Source organism: Triturus cristatus, chromosome 2_2, assembly GCF_964204655.1.
Source record: "Triturus cristatus chromosome 2_2, aTriCri1.1, whole genome shotgun sequence".
Lineage (NCBI taxonomy): Eukaryota > Metazoa > Chordata > Amphibia > Caudata > Salamandridae > Triturus > Triturus cristatus.
The window spans coordinates 1,231,118,673-1,231,132,119 of NC_140582.1; the positions used below are offsets into that span (position 1 = coordinate 1,231,118,673).

General features: G+C 50.0%; 1 protein-coding gene across 2 annotated transcripts in view; it reads right to left on the reverse strand.

Moving 5' to 3' along the window:
• Positions 1-3,099: 3,099 nt before the first annotated feature.
• Positions 3,100-13,447, reverse strand: part of LOC146863462 (zinc-binding protein A33-like) — a 298,135-nt gene continuing 287,787 nt past the window's right edge. For both annotated transcript variants that reach the window (XM_085643375.1, XM_085643374.1), the window contains exon 5: positions 3,100-4,150. In XM_085643375.1, coding sequence (XP_085499501.1) covers positions 3,642-4,150 — 509 coding nt within the window. In that variant the 3' untranslated portion in view covers positions 3,100-3,641. The remainder of the gene's footprint in view (positions 4,151-13,447) is intronic.

A 13,447-nucleotide genomic window follows, 5' to 3' on the forward strand; every position in this document is an offset into this window, starting at 1 on the left:
CAGTGCATCCCCAGGTCTCTGCCAGCGCTGCTCTCTCCTGATCCATAGCTCTCACTGGCTGGACTGTGGCCCTTCACTCGCAGCTCTGCTGAGGCACCTCATGCCTGCTTCCAGCTCTCCCCCGACAGGCACAGCACAATAATCCCACACAGGTATTCTGCTAATTCCAGAGCATCAGTGCATCCCCAGGTCTCTGCCAGCGCTGCCCTCTCCTGAGCCGTAGCTCTCACTGGCTGGACTGTGGCCCTTCACTCGCAGCTCTGCTGAGGCACCTCATGCCTGCTTCCAGCTCTCCCCCGACAGGCACAGCACAATAATCCCACACAGGTATTCTGCTAATTCCAGAGCATCAGTGCATCCCCAGGTCTCTGCCAGCGCTGCCCTCTCCTGAGCCATAGCTCTCACTGGCTGGACTGTGGCCCTTCACTCGCAGCTCTGCTGAGGCACCTCATGCCCGCTTCCAGCTCTCCCCCGACAGGCACAGCACAATAATCCCACACAGGTATTCTGCTTATTCCAGAGCATCAGCGCATCCCCAGGTCTCTGCCAGCGCTGCCCTCTCCTGAGCCGTAGCTCTCACTGGCTGGACTGTGGCCCTTCACTCGCAGCTCTGCTGAGGCACCTCATGCCTGCTTCCAGCTCTCCCCCGACGGGCACAGCACAATAAACCCACACAGGTATTCTGCTAATTCCAGAGCATCAGCGCATCCCCAGGTCTCTGCCAGCGCCGCCCTCTCCTGATCCGTAGCTCTCACTGGCTGGACTGTGGCCCTTCACTCGCAGCTCTGCTGAGGCACCTCATGCCTGCTTCCAGCTCTCCCCCGACAGGCACAGCACAATAATCCCACACAGGTATTCTGCTAATTCCAGAGCATCAGTGCATCCCCAGGTCTCTGCCAGCGCTGCCCTCTCCTGAGCCGTAGCTCTTACTGGCTGGACTGTGGCCCTTCACTCGCAGCTCTGCTGAGGCACCTCATGCCCGCTTCCAGCTCTCCCCCGACAGCCACAGCACAATAATCCCACACAGGTATTCTGCTAATTCCAGAGCATCAGCGCATCCACAGGTCTCTGCCAGCGCCGCCCTCTCCTGATCCGTAGCTCTCACTGGCTGGGCTGTGGCCCTTCACTCGCAGCTCTGCTGAGGCACCTCATGCCCGCTTCCAGCTCTCCCCCGACAGGCACAGCACAATAATCCCACACAGGTATTCTGCTAATTCCAGAGCATCAGTGCATCCCCAGGTCTCTGCCAGCGCTGCCCTCTCCTGAGCCGTAGCTCTCACTGGCTGGACTGTGGCCCTTCACTCGCAGCTCTGCTGAGGCACCTCATGCCTGCTTCCAGCTCTCCCCCGACAGGCACAGCACAATAATCCCACACAGGTATTCTGCTAATTCCAGAGCATCAGTGCATCCCCAGGTCTCTGCCAGCGCTGCCCTCTCCTGAGCCGTAGCTCTCACTGGCTGGACTGTGGCCCTTCACTCGCAGCTCTGCTGAGGCACCTCATGCCCGCTTCCAGCTCTCCCCCGACAGGCACAGCACAATAATCCCACACAGGTATTCTGCTAATTCCAGAGCATCAGTGCATCCCCAGGTCTCTGCCAGCGCTGCTCTCTCCTGAGCCGTAGCTCTCACTGGCTGGACTGTGGCCCTTCACTCGCAGCTCTGCTGAGGCACCTCATGCCTGCTTCCAGCTCTCCCCCGACAGGCACAGCACAATAAACCCACACAGGTATTCTGCTAATTCCAGAGCATCAGCGCATCCCCAGGTCTCTGCCAGCGCCGCCCTCTCCTGATCCGTAGCTCTCACTGGCTGGACTGTGGCCCTTCACTCGCAGCTCTGCTGAGGCACCTCATGCCTGCTTCCAGCTCTCCCCCGACAGGCACAGCACAATAAACCCACACAGGTATTCTGCTAATTCCAGAGCATCAGCGCATCCCCAGGTCTCTGCCAGCGCTGCCCTCTCCTGATCCGTAGCTCTCACTGGCTGGACTGTGGCCCTTCACTCGCAGCTCTGCTGTGCCACCTCTGCCCTGAACTCGGGCCCTTAACTGACACTTTTATCTTTTAGCAGGAGTACCAATTGTGATGCCACAAAACATCTTTCGATGGCATAAACCTTAACACAGTTAATGAATTGCTATTGTGTGTCTTGGACGGCACAGCTATGCTTTGGTGAAACAGGCCAAAGAAGGATACAGCCCTGTTTCCCCTCAACTTTACATAATGAATGACTGTATAGGTAATAGAGTAGAGGTTTACTCTTTTCTTGCACTCCCTCTGTAGCTGCTTTTCCATCTCCTCTTCTCACCTCACTCATTCCCTTCTCTCCACTCTTCCCTCACTATCTGACATTTGTCCATGTTTCCTCTTAATCGCCGCCTTTTCACCTACCTCTCTTCGCCTTTCGCCTATTCCCCGCTGTCTGCCTTTCCTCCCTGGCCTTTCTCCTCTTTCCACTTTTCATGCTCATCGTGTTCAGATTTAGTCTTGCGCTCTCAGTCTCTGAACCTCTGCTCTCCACTTCTCTCCACATTCATTGTCTCCTGTATCTATCTGTGCCTTCAGACTTCTCCTCCTTCCTCACTCTCTTTTATGCTTTTCCTTCTTGAGCATCTTATTTACATCCACTCCAGGAGTCTGTGTTCGGTGCAGGGGTGAGTGCTGACTCTGACCCCTGCTGCCTCGTGAAAGTCAAAGCATTACAAGGAGCCCCCTGGCTTGTGAGGACGCTTGCAGCAGTGTCTGGGCTCTGTATTTCCAGGGACCGCTGCAATAGTTGTAAGGAGAGGACAGCAGATGTCACTGTCACACGGACATGAGGCCACCAATGAGGAGCCTGGGAGCTGGCCACATGTCAGAGTGCAGCTCTGTGAAGCCGAGACACAACAATGCGGCGCTGTACCAAAAGCAATGTGTCACACTCGGATTCGCGTTGAGCCTGTATTATTGGTACGTGGCTTCTTGGCGCTAGACACACACATGCAGGAACGCGCACACACACCCACACACTAGAGGAGACATCAGATGTCCCGGACTCTCAGTCTAGGATTTCCAGAACCCCCTTCCACCTCCCTATTGGAATCAGAGTCCAGTCAGAAAAGAAGTTTTAGAAGTCATTTTACTCTTCAAAACAAACCCACGACCAGAGGGAAAATGCAGCCCAGGGAGACTGCAGCGACGGCCTGTAATGCTCCTGCGAGCTGCTTTCTCTGCCCATGAAACACACCTCTGCCCTCCAGAACATGGAACAATGTGCAAAGGAAAGCGAGCCAGCAACAGTGGTGTTAGCAAGTGTTAAGAAAGAGCGAAGCACTTCCGGTAAGTTACAAAAACATGCACGTGACCGCCCCCTGTGTCAGCTCTTCACAGATCCCAGCAGACAGGAAAGGGCTTTAAGGTGCACTCTCAGCCCATCCAGCATGCCCACCCCTAAAAACACCCAACTAAACCCATTACACCGCCCCCCCCCCCCCGGGCGAAGATTGGTGTCTCCCTGATGTTGAGGTGAGGGGTGCAGACTGCTATGAGTGGGGGTGCAGCTTTGACCCCAAGAAGAGGTCTGTCAGTAGCTTGGAGTAAGTGTGCAACCCCCCCCCCCCCCAACCCACCACCCTGCGAGAGCCCAGCGGGAAGGCTGCTGAGTTACACCAGGCGCAGGTCTGTCCCTAGGTGGATCATGAAAAACGGGTGAACCCCCCCAGTGAAGGTGTCATTGAAGGTGTAGAGAAGCTCCCAGGTGTCAGCGTTGTACAAGCACAGCAGCCCCCCCTCATAGTCCAGGTAAAGTCCCAGCTTCTTGGCGCTCTGGCGGATGTGCAGGGGGGTGTGAGGGGAGGTGCGTGCCATGTAACTGCCATCACGCAGCCGGTGCACAGCCCAGAACCCCATCTCAGATGACACTTTGACATCACCCTTCCTTTCCACAGACTCTTGTGCTGCTCCCACATACCACGTGATCTCCCGCAGCACCTGCACCTCCCAGTAATGCCTCCCCGAGGTGAACCGCTCCCGCCCCAGCACACCGACAGCGACATTGAATCTCTTGGGACTGTCCGGCCGGGACTGGGGTCTGTTCGCCCAACTCACACGTCTCTCATCCTCCGACAGGGCCAGGCCTCGACTAGCTGTATCTGGATCGAGGGTCACCAGACCTGCAGAGAGAGGAGAGAGGGTTACTGACACACTGTGTGAGCTCAGACGTATCACTGCTCAACCCAGAAACCGCAGCACTGCAAGGAAAGGTAATGACATACTATATGACCTCAGGGGTTTCACTGCCGTACCACTGTCAAACCCAGAGACCCCATGCACTGCAGAGATAGGGGAGAAGGTTAATGACACTGTGTGAGCTCAGACGTATCACTGCCCAGCCCAAAGACCTCAGCACTGCAGAGAGAGGAGAGAGTTAATGACACACTGTGTGACCTCAGACGTATCACTGCTCAACCCAGAGACCGCAGCACTGCAAGGAAAGCTAATGACATACTATATGACCTCAGGGGTTTCACTGCCGTACCACTGCCAGACCCAGAGACCCCATGCACTGCAGAGATAGGGGAGAAGGTTAATGACACACTGTGTGATCTCAGGCATATCACTGCCCAGCCCAAAGACCCCAGCACTGCAGAGAGAGGAGAGAGTTAATGACACACTGTGTGACCTCAGACGTATCACTGCCCAACTCAGAAACCCCTTTACTGCAGAGAGAGTAGAGAGAGTTAATGACACACTGTTTGACCTCAGACGTATCACTGCCCAACTCAGAAACCCCAGCACTGCAGAGAGAGTAGAGAGAGTTAATGACACACTGTGTGACCTCAGACGTATCACTGCCCAACTCAGAAACCCCTGCACTGCAGAGAGAGTAGAGAGAGTTAATGACACACTGTGTGATCTCAGGCATATCACTGCCCAGCCCAAAGACCCCAGCACTGCAAAGAGGGGAGAGAGTTAATGACACACTGTGTGACCTCAGACACATCACTGCCCAAATCAGAAACCCCAGCACTGCAGAGAGAGTAGAGAGAGTTAATGACACACTGTGTGACCTCAGACGTATCACTGCAGAACTCAGAAACCCCTGCACTGCAGAGAGAGTAGAGAGAGTTAATGACACACTGTGTGATCTCAGGCATATCACTGCCCAGCCCAAAGACCCCAGCCATGCAGAGAGAGGAGAGAGAGTTACTGACACACTGTGTGGCCTCAGGTGTATCACTGCTCAACCCAGAGACCGCAGCACTGCAAGGAAAGGTAATGACATGCTATATGACCTCAGGGGGTTCACTGCCGTACCACTGCCAAACCCAGAGACCCCATGCACTGCAGAGATAGTGGAGAGGGTTAATGACACACTGTGTGATCTCAGGCATATCACTGCCCAGCCCAAAGACCCCAGCACTGCAGAGAGAGGAGAGAGAGTTAATGACACACTGTGTGACCTCAGGTGTATCACTGCCCAACTCTGAAACCCCTGCACTGCAGAGAGAGTACAGAGAGTTAATGACACACTGTGTGGCCTCAGACGTATCACTGCCCAACTCTGAAACCCCAGCACTGCAGAGAGAGTACAAAGAGTTAATGACACACTGTGTGACCTCAGGTGTATCACTGCCCAACTCAGAAACCCCTGCACTGCAGAGAGAGTAGAGAGAGTTAATGACACACTGTGTGATCTCAGGCATATCACTGCCCAGCCCAAAGACCCCAGCACTGCAGAGAGAGGAGAGAGTTAATGACACACTGTGTGACCTCAGACGTATCACTGCTCAACCCAGAGACTGCAGCACTGCAAGGAAAGGTAATGACATACTATATGACCTCAGGGGTTTCACTGCCGTACCACCGTCAAACCCAGACACCCCATGCACTGCAGAGATAGGGGAGAAGGTTAATGACACACTGTGTGATCTCAGGCATATCACTGCCCAGCCCAAAGACCCCAGCACTGCAGAGAGAGGAGAGAGTTAATGACACACTGTGTGACCTCAGACGTATCACTGCCCAACTCAGAAACCCCTTTACTGCAGAGAGAGTAGAGAGAGTTAATGACACACTGTTTGACCTCAGACGTATCACTGCCCAACTCAGAAACCCCAGCACTGCAGAGAGAGTAGAGAGAGTTAATGACACACTGTGTGACCTCAGACGTATCACTGCCCAACTCAGAAACCCCTGCACTGCAGAGAGAGTAGAGAGAGTTAATGACACACTGTGTGATCTCAGGCATATCACTGCCCAGCCCAAAGACCCCAGCACTGCAAAGAGAGGAGAGAGTTAATGACACACTGTGTGACCTCAGACATATCACTGCCCAAATCAGAAACCCCAGCACTGCAGAGAGAGTAGAGAGAGTTAATGACACACTGTGTGACCTCAGACGTATCACTGCAGAACTCAGAAACCCCTGCACTGCAGAGAGAGTAGAGAGAGTTAATGACACACTGTGTGATCTCAGGCATATCACTGCCCAGCCCAAAGACCCCAGCCATGCAGAGAGGAGAGAGAGTTACTGACACACTGTGTGGCCTCAGGTGTATCACTGCTCAACCCAGAGACCGCAGCACTGCAAGGAAAGGTAATGACATGCTATATGACCTCAGGGGGTTCACTGCCGTACCACTGCCAAACCCAGAGACCCCATGCACTGCAGAGATAGTGGAGAGGGTTAATGACACACTGTGTGATCTCAGGCATATCACTGCCCAGCCCAAAGACCCCAGCACTGCAGAGAGAGGAGAGAGTTAATGACACACTGTGTGACCTCAGGTGTATCACTGCCCAACTCTGAAACCCCTGCACTGCAGAGAGAGTACAGAGAGTTAATGACACACTGTGTGGCCTCAGACGTATCACTGCCCAACTCTGAAACCCCAGCACTGCAGAGAGAGTACAAAGAGTTAATGACACACTGTGTGACCTCAGACGTATCACTGCCCAACTCAGAAACCCCTGCACTGCAGAGAGAGTACAAAGAGTTAATGACACACTGTGTGATCTCAGGTGTATCACTGCCCAACTCAGAAACCCCTGCACTGCAGAGAGAGTACAGAGAGTTAATGACACACTGTGTGGCCTCAGATGTATAACTGACCAGCCCCGAGACCCCAGCACTGCAGTGAGAGGAGAGAGTTAATGACACACTGGGGCAAATTTTCAAGGGGATATTGCCACCAGAACGTCACTTTTAGTAATGGTCTGGTGCTAATATCCCCTTCTCCGTATTTACAAAGTGGCTTTAAGCGACTTAACATGGCTTAACGCTGCTTTGTAAATAAGGCCCCTGTTTACGCTTCACTTAGCATAAAGGGGTGTTGCAGTGGGTCTTCAGACGCAACACCCATGGCAGCGCCAAAAACTAAGACCAGGGAATACCTGGTCTTAGAATGGTGACACAAGGGGAAATTCATAATTTCTGCTAATAATTTTCTCTTTCTATGTGTGCTGCATTCTGCAGAACACATAGAAACAGCAACTCGCCTTTAAAGATTGTTTTTGTGCAGGACGGTGTTCCTTCCTGCACACACACAATCGCCCCTGCAGAGCAAGCACCCTTACAACATGGTGCTAGCAGTATGCAGCTTTTTTAGCGCTAGTGGAAACGCAGGGGTGTGCCGTTTTTTTGTAAATACGACACATCCCTGCGTTAAAAAAATGTCAGAGGGTGGCGCTACCAATTTTGGAGTTACACCGCGCTCCGACATTTTATTGTAAATATACCCCACTGTCTGACCTCAGACCTATCACGGCTCAGCCGAGAGACTCGTGGAGAAGTGTGGCTCAATGGTTAGAGCGGCAGACCCTGATGCAGAGGTCTGGCCCGGACCAGGGTTCAATTCCCGCCTCGGCGGGTCTTGGGCTCAATTTCCCTGGACTTGATAATTCTCGCCTCAGTGCCTATTCTAATCATAGGTCCCACTCTGCAACTCTGGGCAATAGCTTGCTTAATCTCCACAACGGCCCCAAAAGCGTGAGGATGCCTGGCTTCACTTTGGGGGTGCCCAGGAGTGGGCACTTCACAGGAAAAAGCCAGGAAGGGTTCCACAGCGGTATGTGCACAGCGCCTGAGAGACCCTTTCGGGGGGGTGTCGAGCGCTATATAAATGCACTGCATTTACATTTACATTTACTCCAGCACCGCAGAGAGAGGATAGAGTTAATGACACTCTGTTTGACCTCAGCGTATCATTCCCCATCCTAGAGTCCCCATCTCTGCAGAGCGAGAGTAACTGACACACTGTGTGACCTCAGGCGTGTCACTGCCCAGCCCAGAGATGTCAGCACCGCAAAGAGATGAGAGTTAAGGACACACTGTGTGACCTCAGGAGTTAATGGCACACTGTGTGACCTCAGGCATATCACTGCCCTAAGCAGAGACTGCAGAGGGAGGAGAGAGAGTTAATGAAACACTGTGTTACCTGTGGTGATTAAGAAGTTACCAATCGGAAGCCGTACTTCAGGAAAGGTGAGTATTTATTTATGCATGAACTTCACCCACAACATGGAGCGTGTCTCCGGCACGAAGGTCGATCAGCAACTGACATTGCCCATCGAACCCTCAGCCAGCACACACTGCGTGCACGGCCAACATTGTTTAAACACTAACATCCTGAAAATATTGATGTGACATTGTGATTGTATAACAAACCCAATACATCACCTCCCCCATATCACAAAAACAAATCAAAATATAACAAATTCCTTTGAACCTAGCCCAAGCTCTTCTCACCCTGTCATCGTGACCAGAGGTGGACGGGTTCACAGTTGAAGTGCTCCCTATACACCCGCCGATGGACGGCCTTTTGCTCTCAGCAGTAGGCACAACCCTCACTTCTGGCTGCAGCCATTGAGTCCACCCATTATCCTACACCTCCAAAGAGTCTTTCCTACTGCTAATAATCTTGGCTTGCTAATGTGTTACCTTGAGCAACTGTCTCTTGTTCCACCATCCTTTTCCTTCCAAGAAAGCTGTGCCCTTGCTAATCCTGCTAGCCTGAACAGGACTTGGAAATGCAGAATTTCCTTTCATAACTTTAAAGGGTTTTTTGATCATTACCCAATCATCAACTGAATTTCTTTGTCCTCCGAACAGTGTTTCCTGTCAAACGTTTCCTTCATGCGCCATTGCTTTTCCTTAACTTTGTTTGCAACCACACCAGCACAAACACATTCCTTTACATTTTCTGACCCTTTACTCCCCAACCAAGAAGGAAATAAGGTTGAGTGAGCCTTTCTGCCCCTTAGCAGTTCAAAAGGAGTGACCTCAGTGGTGCAATGGGGAGATGTATTATAATTCCACACTTTCTTCTCCAGAAATTTTCCAACATCCAAGCCGGAAGCGACTGCTGACTGAATCCCTTCCTTCAGAATCTCATTACCACGCTCGACGAGCCCATTAGAAGTAGGTGAGTACAACGCCACCTTGATGTGTTTTGTTAGATTTGGAGGTCTCTAGTTGGCACAGGTAGGTACCTGTGACAAATAGGGACCCTTGCGTCTAGTCAGGGTAATGGGCTACACTCCTAAAATAACCCCTGCTCACCCCCTTGGTAGCTTGGCACGAGCAGGCAGGCTTATCTCAGAGGCAGTGTGTAAAGCATTTGTGAACACATACAGTAATACAGTGACAACACTACAAATGGACACCACACAGGTTGTATTATAAAAATAAGTATTTTTATATAGACTTAACACAATACCAAACGACAAAAATCCACAATACTGTACTCAAAAATAGTCTCTCAAACGTTACAAAATAGCTCAGTTCTCTCAAGTTGTAAATACGACACTTTACTCTCAATGTACCTTAGATGCGTAGCGCAAAGAAAACAAAAGGGTTGCAGGGAAGGTGATGCGTTGGTTCCTTACACGAGGGGAGTGGATGCGTCGGTTCCTTACTGCTGCGCAGGGGAGTTGATGCTCCCTTCCTTAATGTGTGTGGAGTTGATGCGTCGGTTTCTTACTGCTCTCCGGTGCGGTGCAACACGCTGGCACCTCGAAGCGATACTCTTCTCCGGTGCGATGCGACAAAATGGCGTCTTGATTGCGATGCGACAATGTTGGTGTGATGCGTGCACGCCTGACGGCCATGCAGCGACTCGATGATCTTTGGAGCCGCGACAGGCCCTGCGACACGCTTCTCCGGTGATGCGACGATGACCTCTGTGGCAGTGTCCCGCTTCTCCGGCGATGCGCTGTGCTTCGGCGATGCGATGATGACAGCGGCAGCAGCGGCTCGCTTCTCGTTGTTGCGTCGCTCTTCCAACTCCCAGCAACACGCAGTCTCTCAGAAGGCCCAGCACAACAGCAGGCACTTCAATTCCCTGCAAGGGAATTCAGGAGGGAGCTGGTTGGTGAAGTCTTGTATCCCTGAGACTTCAAGCAGGAGGCAAGCTCTAGTTCAAGCCCTTGAAGATTCTTCTTCAAGTTGATAGAAAGCACACTCCGTCCTTTTCTCCTCTCTTTGGCAATAAAGCAACCACTTCAGGCCAACCCCCAAACACACAGCACAGGGGTAGTCTCCTCCTTCAACTTCCTGGTTCTTCTCCTCAGCAAAGGTTCTTCTTGATTCCCAGAAGTGATCTAAAGTTCTTGGGTCTGGGTCCTAATATTTATACTCCTTTTCTCTTTGTTCTCTGAAGGCAGAGAGACCTTTGCCTAGTCCAAACCAGTTCTGGTCAGTCCTGGAGCACTTTGTTGACATGACATGTCTCCTACTTTCCTTTCACAGTGCAGGGCAGGGACATCAGATACACCATAGGAGGTGGAGCCAGCATTGTGGAGGGAAGGCCCAGCCCTATTCAGGTCCCAGGTGCAACCCCTCCCACCCATCTAGATGCAGATCTCTCTATTCAGCCTTGTGCTGACCCATCCTGTCTCCTGGAATCCCCCAGCCCCTGTCACTCAAACTCCAGACAAGGAATACACAGCCTAGCAGAGGCAGGTTTGGATGGTTAGACAAGAAAATGCCTACTTTCTAAAAGTGGCATTTTCAAACACAGAATGTTAAAACCAACTTCACTAAAAGATGTGTTTTATAATTCTGAGTTCAGGCATACTAAACTTGAATTTCTACCATGTTCCCTGAGTCAGTTAGGATTATAAAATGTAATATCAAACTGCCCATTCTGGCCTATGAAGAACAGATAGCCTTGCAATAGTGAAAAACGAAAATGGCTGTAATTCAATATTAGGCCATGACACACACACCAGGGCATGTCATACCTTTTACCTACAATGCACCCTGCCCTTGGGCCTACCATCGGGGTGACTAATATGTATAAAAGGGAAGGTTTAGGGACTGGCAAGTGGGTGCACTTGCCCAGTTAGCATTGCAGTACCAGACTGCACACAGGCTCTGCAATGGCAGACCTGAGACACACTTTACAAGCTGTTCCGGTGGGTGGCACAATCAGTGCTGCAAGCCCACCAGCAGCATTGGTGCACTGTACTAGGGTCTGACAAGTAAACCAATCAAGCAATCATGGAGTCACTAATCCATACATCAATTTACCATAGGGAGCACTTGCACTGTGGCACTGAACAGCAGTGGCACAGTGCCCAAAGCATCTATAACCAGCATAAAAACATGAGGCAACAGCAAAAAATGGAAGTGAGACCCACGCCAATGGTGCCAGGGCTAACACGTAATGTTATATATGTGAGCCTGTGTTCCTTCCTTACAGACAAATAGTTGATAAACAGGGGGAGTCCTTATTATGACATAATATGGTAATCCAGATATATTTGTTTGATTATAAATATTTATTGAGACGAGAAGGGACAGCCGACAAGTGTTTCGCCCTTTACGGCAGGTAAAGCCAGGGCTTCCTCAAGGCTGTAAGAGAATAGAAATGCAATAAATACTGTGTAAAACAGTAACGAATGATCCCAAAGAGTGAAAGCGAAAACGTGTACACGTGAAATGAGAAGAGATTTGAGCAGGGTTTAAAATCTAATTTTATTGAAATACGTCAGAGATTAAGGAAGATAAGAAGAAGAGAAAGAAAAAAAGGCTTCATATTCATGTCACCATATTTGTGAAGCATGTGAAAGTGAACCATTTTCCCAAGACAAAAAAGCCCAAAGTGTCAGAAATGGAAAGCATTCATTTAGCTAGGGTGCTGACAGTAATGTATCTCCAACCTTAGATTCACTACAGGTATTTTTTAAGAGCATTGAAATGTTTAAGGTGTAAAAGAACAGTTAGCTTGAATTATCAAGTTTAGTGACGTGCATCAGGCAGTTGGATAGGTGCATCAGATAATTAGATGAAATCATGCAAGAACAGAGCATGCCATAAAAAGAGGTTTGTAAACCCCAAAAATATTGACATGCAGTACCTAAACTGATTCAATAGTCTTGCGCTCAAGTGATGATGGTATGCAATTCAATACATTTCAATATAAACATCCAATTTCTAAAAGAAACAAAGGTTTGTTTTGATAAAGGTTCAGCAACATGAAAAAGGAATTCTCCTAATCTACATCACAATATATCATTAAAAGTAAAACGTCCATTCTCAAGAATCAAACTTATAAGCATAGCCGATGTTGCGAAAAAGAAATGGCAAAGTGCATCATTGCAAGCCCAATTTAGGCTTGCAGCCTAAACTTGATCAAACAATACATAAAACATAATCTTGTACCATAGGCATTTTAAGAAATGAGATTATATAGTATAGTATTTTTAGCTAAAACTGGATTAGTTAATTTCCTAAACCGGGGCGAGCTGAAGAGATGAAAGAGGTAATAGCTAGTATCGGGAGTATTTAAAGGCCACCATGCACGCTGTGTATTTATATTGCCAAGCAGTGCTAAAGTTCGTATTACTGAACAGTGCTGAAAGGTACCATCGGTTTCACTAATAAGTCCCTGCTAAAGATTGTAAACTGCAGAGCAGGTGGCATACAGTTGTCACATAATAGGCAGTGCACATCGAGATTTTATTTACTCTCGTACCGCCGAGAACTTTATAACATGGCTTAAAATAAAGTTGCCCTAAGAGCAGGCATAATAGAAACCAGCATGCAAAGTTGACTTACTTTCAAAAAGAATCTTAACACGTGTCCCTTCCAGCTGAAATGTGGGGAGAACTACCCTACCTCCTGAAAGTTCTCATCACTAAGGCGGAAAAACCTGGACAGACCATCAGCATTGGCGTGTTTTGTACCAGGGCGGTGTTCCACTGTGAAATCCATCCCCTTTAGGGAAATGGACCACCTCAATAGTTTTTGATTCTCACCCCTCATCTGCATCAACCATCTGAGGGGCCTGTGGTCTGTCTGAACCCGGAAGTGAGTCCCAAACAAGTATGGTCTCTCAACTTCTTCAGTGCCCAGACCACAGCAAATGCCTCACGCTCAATTGCACTCCACCTCTGTTCCCGTGGAATTAACCTCCTACTGATGAAGGCGACAGGTTGTTCTAGGCCCTCTTCATTAATCTGTG